The sequence below is a fragment of the Panthera pardus genome, unplaced genomic scaffold (genome assembly GCF_024362965.1).
Source record: "Panthera pardus isolate Hobbes unplaced genomic scaffold, ASM2436296v1 HiC_scaffold_13, whole genome shotgun sequence".
NCBI lineage: Eukaryota > Metazoa > Chordata > Mammalia > Carnivora > Felidae > Panthera > Panthera pardus.
The window spans coordinates 63,109,745-63,133,715 of record NW_026526688.1 but is presented as its reverse complement, the minus strand read 5'-3'; the positions used below and the strand labels follow the sequence as shown (position 1 = coordinate 63,133,715).

The window sequence follows — 23,971 nt, the reverse complement described above, 5'->3', positions numbered from 1 at the left end:
ATTTTTAAAAATCAATAATTAAAAAATTTTTTTAAAATTTATTTTTGAGAGAGAAAGTAAGAGAGAGCGCACACACGCAGGGAAGGGGCAGAGAGAGAGGGACACACAGAATCTGAAGCAGGCTCCAGGCTCTGAGCTGTTAGTACAGAGCCTGACACGGGGCTCAAACTCACAAACCGTGAGATCATGACCTGAGCCCAAGTTGGATGCTTAACCAACTGAGCCACCCAGGCGCTCCTAAAATTTTTTCTGAAGTTTATTTATTTTGAGAGAGAGAGAGAGCATGAGTGAGGAAGGGGCAGAGACAATGGGAGAGAGAGAATCCCCAAGCTGACAGCACTGAGCTCAACATGGGGCCCCATCTCACAAACCATGAGATCATGACCTGAGCCAAAATCAGGAGTTGGACACTTAACCGACTGAGCCACTCAGGTACTCCTTGCTTCTCATCCTTCTGACCCCTGCCATTAGGAATCACTCTGCCAGAACAAGTAATGTATATCTAAAGAAACTATGCCTCATTTCAAGATGGCCACAGAATTCTTGCAGTAGGTTTAAACCTTTGCTTATGGATATTGACTCTTTGAGGGAGACAGCCCTGTGAGAGACTTTATTTTCTTCTTCTCTGAGAGTTCATTTCTGTCACTAGTGTGTTTTGGGGCAGAGTTAGAGTTACCTAGTTACCTGGTCTGAGAAGCCAACCTTACCCACAGCTGGAAATTTACACAAGAGTCAGTCATTGAAGGAAGACTCAAAGATTCTTATAAAACATAGCTGTGTATTGGGATCCAGACCCTTGGAAACCTCAACTATGTTGAGTATGTTTTGATAGCAGTAAGCTATTGGAAAGTTTTAAGACTGGTTGCGAGTTAGACTTGGGGAAAGACTTAAAATGAAAGAACTTTGAAAAAGTATCTCTTCTAGATAATTAAAAGAAGACAGTTTTCAGAATGAGGAGCTTCTCTGGAAAAGGCTACCTCCCTGCTTCAGAAGGGAAGCAGGGAGAAGGTTTAACTGCACTTACTGGTATACCTGAAAGGGTAAACCTTCACCTCCCACTTAGCTGGTTCCTAGTGTATGTTCATTTTCCACATCTGTAGTTTTAGGCATGATGTATCATTTTGTTACTCAGTTCTGCTTCTGAGTGAGAGACTATCTAACACAAAACCATATAGGAAATGGAAAATTATGGAAAGGACTTTAGTGTTGAAAATGTAGCCCTGTGCAGCAGGGTGCTGTATTTGTAAGTAGCTCTCAGTACAGAGAACACTTAAAAAAAAAGTCAGTGTTATTTCTTATTCCTTTAAGCCTTTGAATAAAGTCTTTTCTTTGTAGAGTTTATGGAGTACATCAGAAAAAGCAGGAGCTGAACATAGCTTTAAGAATGCACCTATATAGATATTGATTGCTATATGGTAGTTTTAAAAGAAATTTTTTTTTAATGTTTATTTTTGAGAGAGACAGAGTGTGAGCGGGGGAGGGGCAGAGAGAGAGAGTAAGACACAGAATCCGAAGCAGGCTCTGAGCAGGGGCTTGAACCCATGAACTGCAAGATCATGACCTGAGCCAAAGTCAGAGGCTCAACCAACTGAGCCACCCAGGCGCCCCATGTATGGTAGCTGTCTTAAAGTTAATTCTCTAATGCAGGCAGTTTTAATTCATAATTTCTTAAGCAAATATAAACACTCTTGGCTCTTAAATAATGGTATTCTTTCTAGGACTGAGTTGCTTTCACTTCCATTCTGAGCATTGAAAAGCCCTTCTGTGATAGTTTTGTCAGTCCTCAATATTATATTTCCCTTTTGTTATAAACTCTTAAGTTATTAAACTAGAAGCTAATGTAAAACTTCTTAAGTTGCTATACATGCGGACGTTCAGTGTTATGTGGTCAGAAAGTTTGCATAGGTTGAATATATCTATATAATTTCCCTTTCCTCCTACTGTTTTCTTTATGAAAGGGTGGTGGGGAATAGCATGAGAATATGTCTTAAACTATAAAATGTTTCCCAGTCCCCTCCACCAGATCTGAATGTTCTTTCATCTTTGTCTCCTAGACTTACTAGCTCTTTTTCTCAGGCCAAGCGTAACCCATCCCTCTACACACACACACACACACACACACACACACACACACACACACACACGAGGATGTACTGTCCTATTCTCCCATTCCAGCTGTGGGCTCACCTCCAGGAGGCAGGGTCTTGTACTCATTTGCTTGTAAGGCCCCCCTTTAAAAACTCTCAAGTGATAGGGACACATGACTTATCTCCACTTCTGGTATGCAAACCCTTGAAGAATCAGATGCCTCAATTAGTGTTGAATGGAGGACTGAGCAAAGATAGCATCTGTGGTTAATGGTAGAGGTTACATTAGTGTTTGAGTGCTTGAGTTCCATTGCTTCGTGTACCTTCTATGTGTACGTTTCTACCCAGCTAAAGTTTCTTCTCCAACTCTAGACTCTAATATGCCAATTTTACATCTTCATTTGGATGTCTGATATCTTAAAACCAACATGTGTGAAGGCTAAGCTCTTGATCTTCCTACCCCCAAACTGGTTCCACCTGCAGCCTTCCCCATCTCAATGGAAACTCAGTCCTTCCAGTTGCTCAAACCAAAAAATTGGGAGTCATCCTGATTTTCTTTGATGCACCACGTGCATTTCGTCAACAAATCTCGTTGGCACTACCTTTAAAATATACCCAGAACCCAGCGACTTCTCATCACTGCTCCTACCTCCACTGCTACTACTGTGCTCTGAGCCTCTGGCATCTCCTACTGAATCACTCTTCTAAATAGTTTACACTCTTTTATCTTTGCCCACATTGACTATTCTCACCCAGCAGCCAAAGTGATCCTATTGAAAATGTAACTTGGATGGTGTCATTCTTCTGTGATGCCTCCCTATTCACTCAGGGTAAAAGCCAAAGTCCTTACAGTGTCCCACAGGTCCTACATGATCTGCACTCCCCTCTGCCCCCATAGCCCCAGCCCTGGCCTCACCATTCCTGGAACACACCAGGCACATGTAGGCCTTGGCTCTAGCTCTTCATTCCTTCTGGACCTTCTCTCACCTCCTAGTCTTGGTTCAGATCTCACTTCTCAGTTGGGCTATTGATGACCTGATGGCCCTGTTGACTAGTGCAAGTTGTATCACTCCGTCCTCTCGATTCTTTTTACCCTGCCTTTGTTCTTATATCCGTAGCTCTTATTTTATGATGTGCTGCCTGTTTTACTGATTTGTTCTGCGTATTGTCTCCTCCCCATCGCCCCTGCTAGACTCCAGGCTCTGTGAGGGTAGGAGTCTTTTTTTTTGTTCACTGTTCACCTGTATTCCAAGTGCCTAGAATGGTGCTTGGTACATAGTTGGGACTCAAAAAATGTTTGCTGAGTGAATTCGTAAGAGGTAATACTTTAAAAATAAGTGATCCTTTCAGAATGGGTCAGGAAAGAAAGAGGTACGAAGAGAAATATGGCAATAAATAATGATGTTTGCCTGTTGTCCTTTGTGTGATATATATGCAAGTATGACTTCTTTAGGCTTAATTTGGTATCCTGATTTTTTTCTTTAATAGCTTTATTGAGGTATAATTTACATGCCATAAAATTCACCTATTACAGTTGTACAATTCAGTGATTTTTTAGTACATTTCTAGAGTTGCGCAACTGTCTTCTCAGAAAGTTCCCTTGTGTCCATTAGTAGTTAATCCCCACTCCCTGCCATGGTACCCTGATTTTATTTGTTAATTTTTTTGCTCCCAAGTCTCAAAAGAGTAGTTTATACAGCAATACTAATACAGCCTGTGCTCTTAAAAATTATGTTTAAATATGAAGTTAAATATCATTGCTTAATGTAGGAAATGGTATTGAACATTAGTGAAAAGAATGGGCTCAAAGAGTCAGACTGACTTTGCTCTTACCCAGCTCTACTATTTAGTTACCTAAATTGTTTTTTGCCTTCATCTTTTCATCTGTTAAATGGGGATGGTAATAGTAATGAGCTCACAGAGTTGTTGTGAAGATTAAGCAAATAATACAAGTAAACAACTTAGCACAGTGGCTGCTGAATAGTAAATACTCAATAAACTTTAACAGGATTAATCTCTTGTTACAAGAGTAGGTCTGAAATATATGGGGTAAATAAATAGCCTGGCAGGTAGAGAGCAAAATTCAAATCAGAGTCTAAGTTTTTGAAGTTTGTGTAAAATATGGTCCTGTTCCTGTCTTGGTTTGTAAATAATGTATGACTACAGCAGATTGTTAAAAGCATGTTAATTTCCAACAGAGATCATTTCTCAGCATTTTTATTTCAAAGTATCTGCTGAACCACTTTTACTGAATTTTCTGTGCTCCTTTGTGATAGAGCTTTGACACCGTGGAGGTGATTACCCACTTTTTTGTTGAAATCGTAGTGACCATCAGAAAGTGCTCTGAATTGTGTCTTGATCTTACATTGGGATATACTGCAAGACTTCTTCTAAATGAATTTGAGAGATTTGTTGTATCTCTTATAGCCTAACAAGCCAGAACTAAATTATTTTTAATAAGATCTTTTCTGTTTTTTTTCTTTTATGTACAGATGCACAAAGCAGGGTCATCAGAAGCCTCTCGATTCAAAAGATGATAATACTGAAAAACACTGCCCAGTGACAGTGAATCCTTGGCATATGAAGAAAGCTTTCAAAGTCATGAATGAATTAAGAAGGTATTATTACATTAATATTCATGTAACATGGGTCTCTTCCCTTTATTTTGTAGTTGTTTCTAGTGAATATGCTCTTCATGCCTCATTGGTTCTTTATTTGATATAGACAACATTAAAAGCTGTTTCTACGGGTTTTTTTTTTTGTTTTGTTTTGTTTTTTTAATCAGAAGCATGAATAGTATAAGGCTGGTCTCCGATATGTAGCAACTAGCCATATGTGGTTAATCTGAATTAAGATGTTCTGTAAGTAGAAAATACAAAGTGGATTTCCAAGATTTAGTACAAAAAAGAATGTACAATGTTTTATTAATAACTTTTAAGAATATTGGTTACATTTAAAAATGATAATATATGGGATATTTTGGGTTAAATAGAATATATTATTGAAATTATTTTCACTTGTTTCTTTTTTTAATGTGATTACTAGAAAATTATGAATTGCATTATATTTTATATTACATATATTTCCCATAGTTCTATTGGATGGCTTGGTGTAGGGTTTCTCACTTATCACAAAGATACGGAAAGAAAACTGTAAGGGAAAAATGTGATACTTTGGTGGTGGTGGTGGTGGTAGTAATTTTGAGGACTGGTGACCTGCCCATTGTTAACGTTATTCTTAAGTATGTTAAAGGTCACTGATATGAAAAAAGTGACTTTAAAAGTTGATTGGAAAATGAATAGTTGTTTTTTTTTTAATTAAAAGACTAATGTGTGTATTAACCTTGGTTTAGTTTTCTTAGCCCTTTGTGAAAGTATTTTTTTCTGCATTGTTCTCTTTGTGAAAGTACATATATTTAAAAGCTTGGACTAAAAAGAAGGGAGTGACTTAAACTGTCCTTCAATCTCTATGTGCTATGTCTTCGTAAAAGTCCACCCTTTAGGCCCATCATTTGTTTGTTTTTTCTTTACGTAAAGATTCAATAAATATTTATCTGTTGGGTGCTGGAGATGCAATGGTGAGCATGAGACACATAGGTTATGGTTGAATGCAGGGAGCAGGCATTAATCAGAGGATTACACACATAATTTACTGTAAATTTTAATGGCAGTAAGTGCTATGAAGGAGGGCTGCCTGGTGCTGTGAAGGTTGATAACAGTGGTCAGGAAAGGCTTCCCGACCTGATAGAAATATTTGTGCTGAGAACTAAAGCAAAACAGAGGTAAGGAAATGAAGGCAGGATGGGGGTGGGAGAGGTTAGAAAACTGTTCCACGCACAGGGAATGGCAGTGCCCAAGTCTGGTGGTGGGACAGAGCTGGCCTCATTGGAGGAAATGAGGGGCAGCTGGAGCACAAATGTCAAGGGGGTCATGGCAAGAGAGGAGCCTGAGTGGGCAGGTGGGGCCCAGCATACTCTGGGCCTTACACATTTCAGTCTTGTTGTCATGGGAGGAAGCCACTGGAGAGTGTTAAGCAGGGTAGTGACATGATCAGATTTGTACTTTGAAAAGAACATACTTGCTGCTAGGTGGAGAGTGAAGTGGAGAGGGACAAGGAAGTTAAATCGACTATAACATACTTGATTTGCTTCCTAGTCCAGCTCTGATAGTATTTCTAATGTTTTCATTTAGTCTTTGGGAAAATATGTAGTTGGGATAACCCAGCAGGTCCGGATGTGCTGTTCTAGTTTTTTAATCCCGTTTTAACAGTAGTTATTGAATGTAAACTGCAGTGGTTACTAAATGGAACTGAAAAGTAAGAAAAATAGTCATTAAGATGTTTTTTTTTTAATGTTTATTTTTGAGAGAGAGAGACAGAGTGTGAGCGGGGAAGGTGCAGAGAGAGACAGAGACCCAGAATCTGAAGCAGGCTCCAGGCTCTGAGCTGTCAGCACAGGGCTCAGACTCACAAACCACGAGATCATAACCTGAGCTGAAGTCGGACGCTTAACCGACTAAGCCACCCAGGTGACCCTAGTCTGGTCATTTTAAGACTGAGATTTTTAATGGCTCTTCTCTTTCTTTGAAAAGTCTAGAAAGACTGACTTTTTCCTGTTCACATTTCCTCTCCCCACCCCCTTCTGTGGGAGCACCATAACCATGGCCTTCCACTGGTGTGAGTAGGGCCTCTGTTGACCTAGGCATGACTCACTAAACTTCAGGGAAGGTGACACCTTCCCCTGAGGTGGATGACCCCGGTTTAGGGACACACTCTGGACTTGGGCGAACTGTTTTACTTCTTTGAGGCTTAACTATAAAGTGAAGTGAGGAGACAGGATGGAATGTGAGGTTCATTGCTGCTCTGACTTCTCTGAGTCTGTGAGATTTTTTCCTGCTTACATGCACAGCACTGGTGTCCTTGCTTCATCCTGGGTTTATTTTGCTCTAGCCTTCATGTACCTATTTGTCCCGTTTTGGGTGTGAGCTATATGGCTGTGAAACAGCGTCTTACTCTTTGTGTCGTACCATATCAGGAACCAACGTGTCACCAGGCTGGTAGTTGATGCTGATTTTCAGAACAAAGAACGACTTTTAAATAGCCAGAGGGTGTTTGCTGCCAGCTCTATATCCAGGATTGTTTTAATAAACTCACTAACTGATATTGTTTTGTTTTGTTTTTTTTTTTTTAATAAACTCTCTTGGGATTCATCAGAACCCTTTTGTTTTGTTTTAAATATCACTCACTTCTGGGGCACCTGGGTGACTCAGTTGGTTGAGCGTCTGACTTTGGCTCAGGTCGTGATTTCATGGCTCGTGAGTTCCAGCCCCTCATTGGGTTCTGAGCCTGGAGCCTGCTTCATATTCTGGGTCTCTCTCCCTCTCTGCCGCTCTCCTGCTCATGCTCTCTCTCTGTCTCTCTCTGTCTCTCAAAAATAAAAATAAACATTAAAAAATTTTTAAAATATCATTCACTTCTCTCTTAACCCTTATGGCCCATTTGAGTAATTAAAAAAAAAAATCTTGGAGGAAGCCTATTCTTTAAACAGCTGAAAATCTTTAATTTCCTGCCATTGCATCAACTTCCTGCTGCCAGGAAGAGGTAGCTGAGAGTGGTTTCCTGACTTCTGGGAAGAGAGAACTTCCTTGTTCTTATTGCTCTGCTCTTGGGCCCTTGCCTTTAACTGGTAGAATAACAGCCATACACTAGAGAGCATTTTTATGAATGTTTGACTGATGGAAGTGATATTTTAGGAGTAAGAGTAACTTTTTTTTTCTAGTTATGGTTGTTGTAAGGTGTGGTTGGGGGAGTGGGAGTGAGCGGGCAAGAGCTTTGTAAAGTTTAAGTTTGAGAATTAATATAGTTTATAGAAAAAGAATGTGACATTTTCTTTAAACTAGTTTTTTGTTTTTGTTTTCTTTTTTAGACAGGAGGCCCAGATATAGCTCCATGTCCCAGCCCAATATGAGCTTGAATAGCTTAAAATTACTTGGCTTAAAAACCCTGCAGTTACTTGTAAACAGTGTATTCTACAAGTGTTTGTAAGCAGCTGGTTCTCCTTTGAAATCTGCTAGCATGCGCGGCTGTGCGGGAGCCAGAAACAGCATCAGACTTGGCCCATGCCCTGCGAATGTCTAGATTGCTATAGGAGATGTCTAGAGGAGAGGATGAGGTGGGGGAACAGTGCATGCTGAAGAGGATTTTCACAGGAGAAATCCACAGCAGCCCAAAGAAGAGGTTTCTGCTGGACCTGATCGCGGGCAGTAGGATTCATACAAAGGACAGGAGAGGAAAGGCAGTTCCTGGCCTGGATGACTGCATGAGCTACGGGGGGGGATAAACATAACTTGTTGGATAAAGTGAATCAAGAGTTCGTGCTGGGGAGTCTGTGCAGAAAAGGTTAGGAGCGGGAGAAGGACTGAATTGTGCAGGCTTAAATAGCGTGATGAATTTGGACTTAATCCTGTGGGCACTGGGAATCAGTGAAGGTTTTTGAAAAAGGGAGCAGCGTTGTAAAATGAATGGTGTTGGAGGCATAACCTGGCAGTGTAGTGAAAGGACAGGTCTTTTTAGCAACGCATCTCTGGCAGAAAATTCAGCTCTTTCAACTTCCCAAGCTTGAATTGGTGGGGGTAGGAATTTTTCAGGATACTGACATTTTCAAAATCAAAGCAATAGATCTAATTATGTGTAAAACACTGTAGTGAGTCTGTGGAGAAGACAAGCAGACTAAATCTCAGACATAGGTTTTATTGAGAACATTATGCTATGGGCTTTTTAAGGTGGCCCCAGAAAGGAAATGTCAAGAGATAGCTTTTTGCCTTTACATTAAACACACACATACACACACAACTTCTGTTTTGTAGGTTATGGGATAAGAGTATCTGAGCTTTAAAAATTTCAGTGACTGTTAGTTAGGGCCAACCTGTTGCTTGTTTAGAAGGAAGAGAATTTTGATCCTTAAGTTATATTAAGGAGTTGAAAGTTTTTAGTAAGGATAAATCATTTGAAGCAGTTCAAGTGCTCCTCTATATATCATATCTAAGTCATAAATATTTAGTAGGTCAGTTATAACAGCAGTTTTTACCTTCCTGAGTATAATTTAATCAAAAAAGCCTGAAGCTGTCTTTTAAAGGAGTGCCTATTGTATTTTTCCTCCAGGACATTTAGACCTTGTGGATCCAGATCACCAGTAGGATTAAGTTATCTATTGTGCATCTATGAAAAATTGGAGTTGTGGCTCTTTAGTTATTTATACTCTGTTGCTTAGATGGCAAGTGAATTAAAGAACAAACTTAAGTCAATCTCCCTTTCTCTTCACAGCTTTATATCACTGTTTTTAATTTTTTTTTTTAATGTTTATTCTTGAGAGAGAGAGAGAGAGAGAGAGAGAGAGAGACAGGAAGACAGTGCAAGTGGGGGAGCTCAAACTCAGGAACCATGAGATCATGACCTGAGCCAAAGTCAAATGCTTAACTGACTGAGCTACCCAGGCACCCCTTTATGGGACTGTTTTTAAAAGAGATTTCAGGAAGTTACATACGATGTGAGTTTTTTTTATTGCTCGAACATATATTTTTTTCTGTAGTAAAACATTGCCAGGTTCTTTTGTTTTCATGTTATACTAGAGTAGGATGTAAAACATTCCTTGAAAGATAGAGCAGTTGGGTAGAGCCCCAAATCAAATAGACTTGTTTATTTAGAAATTTTAAGATACAGTTTGAAACTTCTAGTCTCACTTTAACTGGTAATCTTCTGCAGTGTTTCTTAAGCACATGTGATTAATCTCTTTTTAAGTGGTGTTTATTGAGCATGGATAGGATCATTGAACATTTCAAAGAATACCAATAGTGGATAGTAATAAATGAGTTTACTGACCCAACTCCTTTCTTTTCCCTTTCTTTATGTTGTTGAATACCTACCGGCTTCAGAGCTCGCTTTTACTATGCCTGTTAAATCAGAAAATCAGAAGATCTTACTCTGGCTTTTTTCTTTATTATAGCTAAGAGTAGCTTATGATTTATTTCACCAATTAAAAAATACTTTGTAATGAGGAAGTTTCCTTTGTATGCATCCTACACTTTCTACCACAGAGGCTTTTCATCTGCATATTCAGAAACTCATCTCTGCTGCATTACTCTTCCCGCCCCTACCCCCCGAAATCCTTCACCTTCCTCATTTCTCTGTTCTTCTCCCCACCAGCTTTTCTCTGTCCCTAATCTCTTCCTTCATTTTATTTCTAATTATTCTTTTCATCTTCTCTCAACTGTGACCAAGTGTTCTTGTAGGTCCTCAAATCTGGAGATGTTACCTTCCCTTCTCTGCAGGTATTTAGTAACACACTTTCCTGTGTGCCTTCCAGTGGCTCCGTTTTGTCATTTTTCACTGTCACTCTTTTTTATTTTTTAATTTTTTTCTTTTTTGAGAGAGAGAAAGGGAGAGAGGGAGAATCCCATGAGGAGGCAGAGAGAGAGAGGGAGAGAGAGAGAGAGAGAGAGAGAGAGAGAGAGAGAGAATCCCACACAGCCTCCTCACTGTCAGCATGGGAACCCAAAGCGAGGCTTAAACTTACCTGATGCAGGGCTCGAACTCATGAACTGCAAGATCATGACCTGAACTGAAGTCGGATGCTTAACCGACTGAGCCACCCAGACACCCCTCACTGTCATTCTGCTGTCTTGATTCTGTTTGAAAAGAATAATCTCTATATTCTGGGACCCTTGCTAGTTTAAGGCAGTTTCTAAGTTATTGACTGTAGTAGGTTGTCCTACAACTTTCCACATTGTCACCACTTCCTGCTTTCTGTTTGAAAATTTCAGCAGGTGCAAATCTGTTGAGGGGGCTGTGCTATCAGGACTTACACTATGGTGGTGAATCTGTGTTGGGTAAACCCAGCCTCTACATTTTTCCCTGTGCTTAACTGCCACAGAAATTTAAATTCATATCAAAATCAAACCATCATAGTTTTAAGAAGAAAAAGAAGGAAGATGGTGGTGACACATGCCATGGAGTTCTGTTGATCTTCGAGATTATTGACATTATAAACCAGATTGCATCTCCGTTGTCTGTTAAATGAAATTGTCAGAGGAGGGTTGGTTAAATATGACTAATTTAAGTCAGCAGTTGTGCAGCCTTTCGCCTTTAAACCAGCTCATCTCCCTTCATGCCGAGTGACCAGTACTCGGCGATGCAGCCATGTCCTGAACAGCAGCTCCACATCTGGCTCTCCCTCTGCTTCCTGACCAGTTTTTAAACTTCTTGGCTTCTTTCCTTGACCTCTGACCCCTTGCCTCGTTTCTTTTTATGTCTTGCTATTGTTTCTTTATCCTAACACCTGTTGCTGTTCCAGAGATGACTTTGGACACATTCCAGGCCGTGGTATGGGGTTTGCCCCTGGGCTGTGGTGGAAGCCTCGTCTCACGAGCCACCGAGTCCACTCCATGTGGCAGGAAGTGCCTCTAGGTTTTCCGTGGCACCCGAGGAAGACAGACGGACAGATGCCATGTGATTGCCTCACCGTGCCGGCTTCCAGTAGAAAGTCAATTTTTGTTTCATGTGACTACTAATTATTTTTGACCTCTGAAAGCCTGATATGTACACAGCAGTGATCGGTTTTTCTCCTCTTAGGAATTTGTGACTTTGTGTCAGGAAACTAAAGGATGTCTTGGTATGTCAGGCATGTTTCATTAATTTTCAAAGCAGCATTTTTCCTGAGAAGGACCAATTTGCATGATGCTGTTTCATTTAGGTTTTGGAGTGCCTTTCATTTTTCTAGGCAATTTGGGTTTTACAAAAGGCCTATATAATTTTTGTTCTCCACATTTGAGCTTAGAGGCATCTTCCTTTGCAAAGCCACCTTAAGGTTGGGCTTCGCCTCTCTTATATCTTCCCAAACATGCCACACGTGCCCCATCTTAAAAGTCACAGTTTCATTTTTGTAATTAGCTGTTAGCTTGTCTGTTTCTCCCCACTCCACTGGGAACTCCTTGCTGTCATGGGCATTGCCTTGCTATTGTGGTAAATGAACATAGTGCTAGGCGCACAGTAGCCACTCTGGATATTTGATGAATGAATAGATGCAAATTTTGCTAAATAGCAATTATTTGTCTTACTATTCTGGAAGACTTTTCCTTCTATCATTCATTGTTTCATTGAATTTCAAGTAATAGGAATATAAACTCAGAAACTCACTTTAATTTTTATTGCCAAACTTTTCATGTGTACCTGTCCTCCTCCTCATCCAAAAGTTATTGTACTACTTACAAGCATGCACATTTGGAAAGAGGTAAGGGCCATACTCAGTTAGATACACACTGGCTGAAAGATAAGAAAGCTGGTCAGATCTCTCTCTCTTTTTTTTTTTAAGAGCAAGCGGGAGCGGGGGAGAGGGACAAGGGAGAGAGAGAATCTTAATCCATGTGAGTGTGAAGCCTGACTCAGGGCTTAATCCCATGACCCTGGGATCATGACCTGAACTGAAATCAAAAGTCAGACGCTTAACCCACTGAGCCACCCAAATGCTCCTGGTCTCTCTTGTCTTTGAGTGCCGTTTTAAAATATGTTATTGTTCGGGCACCTGGGTGGCTCAGTTGGTTAAGCATCCAACTTCAGCTCAGGTAATGATCTCATGGTTCATGGATTCAAGCCCCGCATCAGGCTCTGTGCTGACGGCTCAGAGCCTGGAGCCTGCTTTCGATTCTGTGTTCCCCTCTCTCTCTCTGCTCCTCCCCTGCTCATGCTGTTTCTCTCTCTCAAAAAAAAAAATATTGAAAAAATTGAAAAACATTACAAAATAAAATACGTTATTGCTGGACACAAAAAGATAAAAAAAGAAGCACTAGAACCAAATATGTTATTGTTTTAGAATGTGACCCTTAGATTCTGTGTGACCTAACCCAGGGTGTGGCTACATACTGATTTGGCAGTGTTTTTACCTTCCTAGTTAACTAATGTCAGCTAATAAGCCAGTAAGGCTGAGCTAATTATGTGACAGCCAGCAGGTGTTATGCTAGATGGTTTTGATCAATAAGTAATTGTAATTGAAGCTAAATGTAATTAATTATGTGATTTTGGGGTGTCCAAGTGTAATTCCACTTATGTTCCATCTTGAAACTAGAGCACTAAGAAAGATTAGTACTGACAAAAGGAAAATCGGCATAAAAATGTACTTGGCTCATGTTTGAGTTGTGTCCAGATGCACTGGCCATAATAGGAAAACCTGGATGGCCCCGTCCTTGAGAGACTGTGTGCATCTCTGCTGACCTCCTCTTCGATCACCCTTCTTTCTCTCTGCTTTCCTTTTTCCAGGGTTCCCCATTGTGCTGTGCTGCCTCACGTCTCCATGCAGTAGCACATACTGTTCTCTCTGTTAGGAGCTCCCTTGCTCCTTCTCTATCCCGCTAATGCCTACTTGTTTATAAAACTCAGCTTAAGGTCAGTAGCTGCAGGAAGACTTTTCTCACCCCTAGTCTGCTTTAGATGCTTCCCCATAGCACCTTTACAGTGATTTTTTCTACTTTATCCTGTAATCTTGGCACGGTCATTCCTTTCTGCTAGACTCCTTAAGGTCAGAGATGATCTTGCAGTGCTTTGTTGAATTTGATCTTTCTGAATATGCTTGTAGTGCTAAAACCCCACTAAAACTGTGCCTTTTATAAACTATATACAGAACTTAAAATTGTTTCTAGTATATAGTATGCCAAATAATAGATTGGTGTTATTTGATTTATACTTTTTATTCCCTGTTTCATTCAAGCTTTAACAAGTCTTGAAAACACACAGGTGGTTTTGTGTAGTGGTTAAAAGGCTTTGGAGCCAGACTCCATGGATTTGAATCCTGGCATTCCACAAGTGGGGACTTAAGGCTGATTGTTCATCTTTAACCTTGACTTCCCCAGCTGTACATTTTGGGGGTAAAAATCATAATAATACCTACCTGGTAAGATTGTGGTGGGTCCTAAATGAGATAAAACATGCAGGTAAAGCACTTGCATAGTAACCTCCTGAAAACACCACTGAATTTTCCCACCCTGGTTACTTGTGAAACCATGGAATTCATAGAATTGCAGTATGGTTTTTATATTCTCAGAGCAGACATAGACTTTGTCGGTGTTCACAGTGGAGGAATCACGAAGAGTGACCTTATGCCACCTTTGATGACTCTAACTTCCATGACTCTAACGTGGGACCTACCTGGTGTCTCATACAGCATCCTGAGCCATTAAATTGACACCCATGAGCCATACTTTGCTCTAAAGGACACAGCAGGCTCATCAGCAGGGAGGCTCTGGAGCACAGTTATCACCGGCGCTGCCGTGCTCCTTTTTCTTACAGTTTCCCCTAGACCGGAGGGAAAGTCAATGCCAGTAGGATCTCCAAAAACTTTTGGTGTGAATTCTACAGAAACAGGCAGTGTGGAAAAGTGGAAAACTTCAAGGATTTGGTTAAGCTCACGTGAAAATGTTGCTTGTGAGCTACTAGAAAATTATAGCAGGCCGCAGGCCATCCTTGTAGGAGATAGAATAGTGGAGGAGGGGACAAGTGTGACCTGTGTGTGGGATACACACAAATTCATGCTTGGGTGTGTGAGGTGTGGAAAGGACTTTTGGGTTCACCACACCTCTTTCAGTCATTAATGACATGACTACCAGTAAGGTCAGTTTTAGAGCTACAGCCTCCTTGCTTGTTCTGGAATAAGCATCAGCACCACTTTTTGCCAAAAAGATATCCTGTGACATTCTTATTTAGCGGGAGAAGCTCATCTAGCAGTTTGTGTAGAATGTAGAAAGTGTTCACTGTATGGTTTTGAATGGCTCAAAATGGATATTTCAGAATGGGAGGTATAATTATGCTTGCTGAATAATGGTTTGTTTTAAGGTAACAAAATGCTTTTTAATTTTGTACGTGGTAATGTTTTCCAGCTTTGAGGAAAGAGATAGTTGGCATTGGTAAAATGTTGTGATTAAATTAAGCCTAAAATGTCTTCTATGCCTTTTAAGTAGTGGGAGTAATTGAATATAGTTTTACCTTTGCTTGATGACCCAGCATCATTTTAAATATCTTTTTTTTTTTTTTTTGGTACTTTGACCCAATTTGGTTTTCTACATACAATTTATTTTGTCTCATCTTAATGTGAGACTGCCATCTGCCACTTCTTAATTCAAACTGTTCTTAATTCAAACATCCTCTCCTTTTACAATCCATTGATGGTTTGCTGCCAGTAATTTATTTAGGTTGAGAAATCATTAATCAAGTTGGGAAAGGTTTCTCTGTTGAACAAAGTTAGGATTCTGAGTGAGGGCCCAATGCATGTCGGGTCTTTGTTGTGACTGTTTTCTGTGCGCTTCACGTTTAAGGAATTCTGTTTTAAAGTAAAGGATGGCAGTTTTAAAAGTCTCAACTTCAGAAGAGTGTAATATGTTGCAATTTTTACTGTAATATTTTAGCACAGGATGCTGAATACATTTATTATTGGTATCATTAAAATTTTCTCTTTCTCTGCTTTGTGAACAGTCAAAACTTGCTGTGTGATGTCACCATTGTGGCTGAAGACATGGAGATCTCTGCTCACAGAGTGGTGCTGGCTGCCTGTAGTCCTTATTTTCATGCCATGTTTACAGGTATGAAATGTCTTAGTTCTGGGTATTTTTCAAGCGTATACAGATCTGGGCTTTTCTTTCCACATTTTCTTTTCTTATTAACATTTTATTGTTATGAAATGAAGTACTGTAATGGAAGTAAACGCTCTTGCTTTGTTTCAAATTCCTCCTCCCTGTTGTTTTTCGGTTTTGTAATCATGTGTGTATATGTGCATTATATTCACATACTCATAGTTTTATGCTAGTTTTGCCCCGTTGTATTTACATCTACATATACTGGCCGAGTTTACCTGCCTGCCAATTATAACAACTTTTGGCACTTGATTATTTTGGCAAAAGAAAAGTGCTTTTACTGTTTTCCATTTTTTTTTTCCAAATGATTTTCACATATGTTTCGTTGATTGTTTACAGTGAATAAAGAGATGTTTATTTAATGTCCTTTGATTTAAATATATAAAAAAAAATGGTGGTCACTTAGGTAACTAAAAATATATAAAATGACTTCAGTACTTCTGGAAAAAAAGTAATTTATGCTTGCCCACTCATTCTCTTAAAAAAATTAAACATATATTACTGTACAAAGAAATGAAGTCATAGAACAGTGAGCTTATAATCTTAAGAGTATTGGTAGAACAAACAAAATACTTATAAATACAGGGGTGTCTGGGGGGCTCAGTTGGTTGAGTGTCTTACTCTTGATTTTGGCTCAGGTCATCATCCCAGGGTCGGGGGACCAATCCCCGTGTCAGGCTCCACTCCAACTAACTAAGTGTGGAGCCTGCTTAAGATCTCTTTCTTTCCCTCTTTCCCCTCCCCGCCTCATGTGCTCTCTCTCTAAAAAAACAAAACAAAACACTTATGAATGCGAATATAGTTACATGAAAAAGTGCAAATAATAAAAGATATTCATACTTTAGAAATCATGAAGTATTTCTTGTGCCTAACATTTTGCTTAGATACTTCCAGGAATATACAATCGTGTAAGTGTGCTTCCCACCCCCAGTAACAATACGCACACTTTAAGTATGTAGTAGAGTATGGAAGATCTGGTTGCCCAAGCAGTGATGCAGATGGCGAGGGCTGTGATGGACAGCACTGAAGAGAAGGGGATCTGACATTTCCTGAAGCCAGATAGGTTTAAAGGGTTCACACCAATGAAGAGGAGTCCAGAAGGCCACGTGAAGAGGATGGGCTTAATGTTTTGGGAGTAGAGGAGAGTCTGGAAGGCCCTCACTATTCAGCCTGTTGCAGCCTTGCTGTTCCTGAACGGAGTTAAATAATCAAGAATGTAGGAATGATAGCGGAGGGGCTGTAAGCCAAGTTGGGAGGGTGCCTTTAGCTGAGGCTGATTTGAAAAGTCAATACTAATAATGTGGGACTAGTCAGATTTTTATGTCCTAGGGTTCATTTCAGTCTCATGGTTTACATCTTACATCTTATTTATTTCCCGTGGACAGTGTTCTAAACAGAGTGTCCAGGCTTATGAGAGGAAGGTTCTGGCTGGAATGTGTCAGCCTAACTTAGGAATTCCCTAGTGTAGGGCTGTCCCCTGTAGGTGGCATTCTCTCACATGACACTGCTATTGCTATTTCCTTGTTGGAAACCATGGGAAACTCACATCATCAACTTATGCTTCAGTTTCCCCATCTGGAGAAGGAGGATGGTAATTTTACCCACTTTCTAGGATTTTTATAAAAATTAAATCAGATCATATATATGAATTTCTTAGCACTCTACTTGGCCCATAGAAAATATATAATTAATTTTGGCAGTAATTATGTTATTATTATTTGAATTGAAGAATAGCAGACACACAATGTTACATTAGTTCCAGGTGTACAGCATAGTAATTCTGCATCTCTATATGTTATGCTGTGCTCACCACAACTGTAGCCACCATCTGTCACCATACTATGATATTACAGTGCCATTGACTGTATTCCCTATGCTGTATCTTTTATCCTCTTAACTTATTCCCTTACTAGAAGCTGTATCCCCAACTCCCCTTCTCCCCTTTGCCTGTCCTGTCCCCCTTTCCCCTCTGGTGACCGCAAGTTTTTTGTATTTATGGGTCTATTTATGTTCTTTGTATTTATGGGTCTGTTTCTGCTTGTTTGTTGTTTTGTTTTTTAGATACCATATATAAATGATATCATATGGTATATATCTTTCTCTGACTTATTTCATTTAGCATGGTACCCTCTAGGTCTACCCATAGTGGTACAAATGCCAAGATCTTATTCTTTTTTTTACAGCTAATATTGTATACCAGATGTTCTTTTTCCATTCATCTATCGATGGCCATTTGGGTTGCTTTTATATCTTGGCTGTTGTAAATAATGCAGTAAACATAGGGGTAAATGTATCTGTTCGAATTAATGCTTTTGGTGTGTTTTTTGTTGTTGTTGTTGTTGTTTTTTGTAAATCCAAAATATATAAAGAACCTTTATAACTCAATATCAAAAACCAAATAATTCAGTAAAAAATGTGCAGGGACCTGAATAGACATTTCCAAAAAAGACCACTGATGGCCAACAGACACATGAAATGGTACTCAACATCACTAATCATCAGGGAAATGCAAATCACACCTATCAGAATGGCTGGAATCAAAAGGACAAGAAGTAACAAGTGTTAGCAAAGATGTAGGAAAAAAGTAACTTTTGTACACTGCTGGTGGAAATGTAAATTGGTGTAGCCACTGTGGAAAACACTATGGAGGTTCCTCAAAAAATTAAAAATAAGAATACCATATGATCAATTATTTTTCTTTTACTCTAAATTTCTAAATGTCCTTATATTTTGTAAGAGTAGAAGATTGAGGAACGCTTAGACTAGAATTTCTTTTGATAAATGTTTTATTTTTTATAGAGCTACACAAATATATAGTGATTAACTTAAAAATGCAAGATCAAAGTAACTTAAAACTGCAGGATCAAGGTTAGTTTCCTTTCCCTTCAAAAGGCAGCACTTAGAGTCTCCAATCTCCCTGACCCTTAGGTATCCAGAGACATGCATGCTAAATAGAGATGGGAGATCTTGTTATATCTTTGTCTTCTTTTCTGTTTACCTTATGACCTAAACTACATTTCACTTTCCCTGTTTTTTTTTTTTTTTTTGTTGTTGTTGTTTTTAGTCTAATATACCTTTTACATGTAGTCAAATTTTAGATTGCGGTATACTAAGATAAATGCAAAATAGGGATACTGTGTTAATTTCTGATTCATATAAAATGAATTGAATACCTCAGTTGTGTTTTTTTCACAACTTTTTTGATGCATATTTTACATATTATGAAATTTACACATTTCCAGTGTAGTGGCAGTGAATTTTAGTAAATGTATTTAGTGGTCATCACCATAAGTCAATTTTGGAACATTTTTATTCCCACATTAATGATTTTGGGTTTATGTATGTAAATTATTTCTGTGTTATAGTATTTATTATCAGTTTGTTCTTTTTTATTGCTAAATAGATAAAATTGTATGGATGTATCACATTTTGGCTGTCCATTCTCCAGTTGATGGACATTTGGGTTAATTTCAGTTTCGGGCTGTTGGGAATAATGCTGGTGTGAATATCCATGTGCCATTGTTTACATGGACATTTATTTTCATTTCTCATGGAAGTAGATACCTAGGAGTGGAATTGCTGGGTAAATTTCTTTAAACTTAACAATGACTGCTATGCTGTTTTTGAAGGTGTACCATATTACATTCCTACTGTTAATGTAGGATGGTTCCCATTTCTCCACATCCCCATCAACCCTTGTTAATTTTTTTTTAATTGTAGTCATTCTAATGGGTGTAAAATGGCATCTCTTGTAGTTTTAATTTGCAATTCCCAAATAAGTGATGATGTTGAACATCTTTTCATATACTTATTAGGCTTGACTTAAAAAAATATTTTTTTTAATGTTTATTTTTGAGAGGGAGAGAGAAAGACAGAGAGAGAGAGAGAGACAGAGACAGGGCATGAGCAGGGGAGGGGTAGAGAGAGAAGGAGACACAGAATCTGAAGCAGGCTCCAGGCTCCGAGCTGTCAGCCCATGTGGGCTGAGAAATGCTGAGATCATGACCTGAGCTGAAGTTGGTCGCTTAACCATCTGAGCTGCCCAGGTGCCCCTGACTTTTTGGTTCTTTAGCAATAGATGCTATTCACTTTTCTGGCAGTCTTTGTACATTTCTACTTTTGAATCCACTGAATAGCCCATCACTTGTCAGAGATTAGGTGAGGAAGATAAGGAGATTTGGTGTAGGTGGTTTAGCGTACATATATTTTTTTTGTGGTTTGCTATGATTTGCTATGAATCCCTTGTATCTTTTTGTTTTGTTTTTTGGTCTGAAACCCTGTTAAACTTTATTATAAAAAATAGAGCGAGGAAACCAGTAGACCTTTGCATGCTGCCATTCCATCGTACATTATGTATATTTATTTTCTCCTGCTCGGTGGGTAATCAGAAGTGCTTGCAGTGGCATAGGTCGTTACCCTATTCTTGTTTTCCTAGGCCTCACCTATTAGGAAATGGGGAACATGAAGAGGTTCTTTTTTGGCCCTTGTTTCTAATCTCCTATAAATTGTAGGAGGAATTTTTATTCAAATTCTATTACCTAAAAAAAGGATTGTGTTACCCTTTGTAGTTCCAAGTATTTGGGTAGAGAAAGGAGGTGAAAAGTAATTGTGTGATACAGTCACAGGATTTTACTCTGTGAAGTATGGGCCTATTTAGAGCAAGGCCAGGTGGTTTAATTCTTACTTTAAGGAAGCATATATCATTTGAGTTCTTGTGTTTTTCAATTACTTGTTTCTTATAAATGTGGAATTTAAAATGTTGTTTCTCTTACAAATACATTTGAGGCCTATTTAGTACCCCAGGCTAAAATATCTGACATCTAGTAGGAAATAATTGGATTTTTGTTTTTACTCTTTTGTGCTTTTTGATGATTTCCTTTGTCATATTGAACATGATTCGGTGAGTAGAATAGGAAAATGGGGATTATCATTTGAATGATAAGTGAGATTTCTATTTTATTTTACTTTCTTTTTTTAAATTTAAATCCAAGTTAGTTAACATATAGTATAATAATGATTTCAGGAATAGATTTTAGTGATTCGTCACTTACATATAACACCCAGTGCTCATCCCAGCAAGTGTCCTCCTTGATGTCCCTTGCTCATGTAGTTCATTCCCCCACCCAACACCCTTCCAGCAACCCTCAGTTCTCTGTATTTAAGAGTCTCTTATGGTTTGTCTCCCACTCTGTTTTTACATTATTTTTGCTTCCCTTCCCTTATGTGCATCTGTTTTGTATCTTAAATTCCACATGTGAGTGAAATCATATGATATTTGTCTCTCTCTGTCTTATTTTGCTTAGCATAATACACTCTAATTCCTTCCATGTTGTTACAAATGGCAAGATTTCATTCTATTTGATCACTGAGTAATATTCCATTGTGTGTGTGTGTGTGTGTGTGTGTGTGTGTGTGTGTATACATACATACACACCACATCTTTATCCATTCATCAGTAGATGGACATTTTGGCTCTTTCCATACTTTGGCTATTGTCAATATCACTGCTACAAACATTGGGGTGCACGTGCCCCTTCAAAACAGCACTCCTGTATCCTTTGGATAAATACCTAGCAGTACAATTGCTGGGTTATAGGTAGTTCTATTTTTAATTTTTTGAGGAAACTCCATACTGTTTTCCATAGTGCCTACACCAGTTTGCATTCCCACCAGCAGTACAAAAGAGATCCTCTCTCTCTGCATCCTTGTCAACATCTGTTGTTGCCTGAGTTGTTAATGTGAGCCATTCTGACAGGCGTGAGGTGGTATCTCATTGTGGTTTTGATTTCTATTTCCCTTATAATGAATGATGTTGAGCATCTTTTCATGTGTCTGTTAGACATCTGGATGTATTCTTTGGAAAAGTGTCTATGTCTTTTGCCCATTTCTTCACTGGATTACATGGTTTTTGGGTGTTGAGTTTGACAATTTCTTTATAGACTTTGTATACTAATCCTTTATCTGATTTGTCATTTGCAAATATCTTCTCTCATTCCGTTGGCTGCCTTTTAGTTTTGCTGATTGTTCCCTTTACTGTGCAGAGAGGTCCAAATAGTTCATTTTTGCTTTTGTTTCCCTTGCCTCTGGAGACATGTCAAGTAAGAAGTTGCTGTGGCCGCTGTGAAGGAGGTTGTTGCCTGTTTTCTTCTCTAGGATTTTGATGGTTTCCTGCCTCATGTTTAGGTCTTTCATCCATTTTGAGTTTATTTTTGTGTATGGAGTAAGAAAATAGTCCAGGTTCATTCTTCTGCATGTTGCTGTTCAGTGTTTCCAACACCCATTTGCTGAAGAGACTGTCTTTATTCCATTGGATATTCTTTCCTGCTTTGTCAAAGATTAGTTGGCCATACGTTTGTGGGTCCGTTTCTGGGTTCTGTATTCTGCTCCACTGATCTAAGTGTCTGTTTTTGTGCCAGTACCATACTGTCTTGATGATTACAGCTTTGTAATACAGCTTGAAGTATGGAATTATAATGCCTCCAGCTTTGGTTTTCTTTTTCAGGATTGCTTTGGATATTTGGGATCTTTTCTGGTTCCATACAAATTTTAGGATTATGTGTTGTAGCTCTGTGAAGAATCCTGGTGTTATTTTGATAGGGATTGTATTGAATATGTAGCTTGCTTTGGGTGGTATTGACATTTTAACAGTATTCTTCAAATCTATGAGCATGGAATGTTTTTCTAATTTTTTGTGTCTTCAATTTCTTTCATAAGCTTTCTATAATTTTCAGTATATAGATTTTTCACCTCTTTGGTTAGGTTTATTCCTAGATATTTTATGGTTTTTGGTGCAATAAATGGGATTGATTCCTTGATTTCTTTTTCTGCTGCTTCATTATTGGTGTATGGAAATGCAGCTGATTTCTTTGCATTGATTTTATATTCTGCGACTTTGCTGAATTCATGGATCAATTCTAGCAGTTTTTTGGTGGACTCTTTTGGGTTTTACACATAGAGTATCAAGTCGTCCTCCAAGAGTGAAAGTTTGATTTCCTCTTTGCCCATTAGGATGCTTTTTATTTCTTTGTGTTGTCTCATTGCTGAGGCTATGACTTGCAACACTATGTTGAATAACAGTGGTGAGAACGGACATCCTTGTGTTCCTGACCTTAGGGGGAAAGCTCTCAGTTTTTCCTCATTGAGGATGATATTACCTGTGGGTCTTTTGTAGTGGCCTCTATGATCTTGAGGCATAATCCTTTTATTCCTACTTAAGGGTTATCAAGAAAGGATGCTGTATTTTGTCAAATGCTTTCTCTGCATCTATTGAGAGGATCATGTGATTCTTATCCTTTCTGTTATTACCATGATATATCACACTGATTTGCAGATACGAACCAGACCTGAATCCTAGGAATAAATCCCACTTGATCCTCGTGAATAATTCTTTTAATGTATTGTTGGCTAGTTCTAGTTGGGAATTTTTGCATCCATGTTCATCAGGGAAATTGGTCTGTAGTTCTCCTTTTTAGTGGAGTCTTTGTCAGGTTTTGGAATCAAGGTAATGCTGGCTGCATAGACTGAATTTGGAAGTTTTTGCTTCCATTCTATTTTTTGGAACAGCTTCAAAAGAATAGGTGCTACTCTTCTTTAAATGTTTGGTAGAATTCCCCTGGAAAGCCATCTGGCCCTGGACTCTTGTTTGTTGGGAGATTTTGATTACTGATTCAATTTCTTTACTGAATGTGGGTCTGTTCAAATTTTCTACCTCCTATCTGAGTTTTGGTAGTTTATATGTTTCTAGGAATTTTTCTGTTTGTTCCCGATTGCCAAATGTGTTGACATATAGTTGCTCATATTTTATTATTATTGTTTGTATTTCTGTGGTGTTGGTTGTGATCACCCCTCTCTAATTCTTGATCTTATTTATTTGGGTCCTTTCCCTTTTCTTTTTGATGAAACTGGCTAGGGGTTTATGACTTTTGTTAATTCTTTCAGAGAACCAGCTCCTGGTTTCATTGATCTGTTCAACTGTTTTTTTTTTTTTTTTTTTTTAAATATACATTACTGATTTCTGCTTTAATCTTCATTATTTCCCGACTTCTGCTGGTTTTGGGCTTTATTTGCTGCTCTTTTTCCAGCTCTTTTAGGTGTAAGGTTAGGTTGTGTATTTGAGACCTTTCTTCCTTCTTCAAGAAGACCTGATTGCTATATACCTCCCTCTTATGACCTCCTTTGCTGTGTCCCAGAGGTTTGGGGTTTTTGTGTTTTCATTTT

The 23,971-nt window shown here is 38.8% G+C and overlaps 1 protein-coding gene across 6 annotated transcripts in view; it reads left to right on the top strand.

Annotated features, from left to right (window-relative positions):
* KLHL2 (kelch like family member 2) overlaps positions 1 to 23,971 on the top strand; it is a 117,069-nt gene that overhangs the window by 8,445 nt on the left and 84,653 nt on the right. For 5 of the 6 annotated variants that reach the window (XM_053901150.1, XM_019441064.2, XM_053901149.1 and 2 more), the window contains exons 2-3: positions 4,580 to 4,705; positions 15,597 to 15,703. In XM_053901150.1, coding sequence (XP_053757125.1) covers positions 4,580 to 4,705; positions 15,597 to 15,703 — 233 coding nt within the window. Of the gene's footprint in view, positions 1 to 4,579; positions 4,706 to 15,596; positions 15,704 to 23,971 lie in introns of those variants that run through there. The other variant, XM_019441065.2, reaches the window with a different exon arrangement.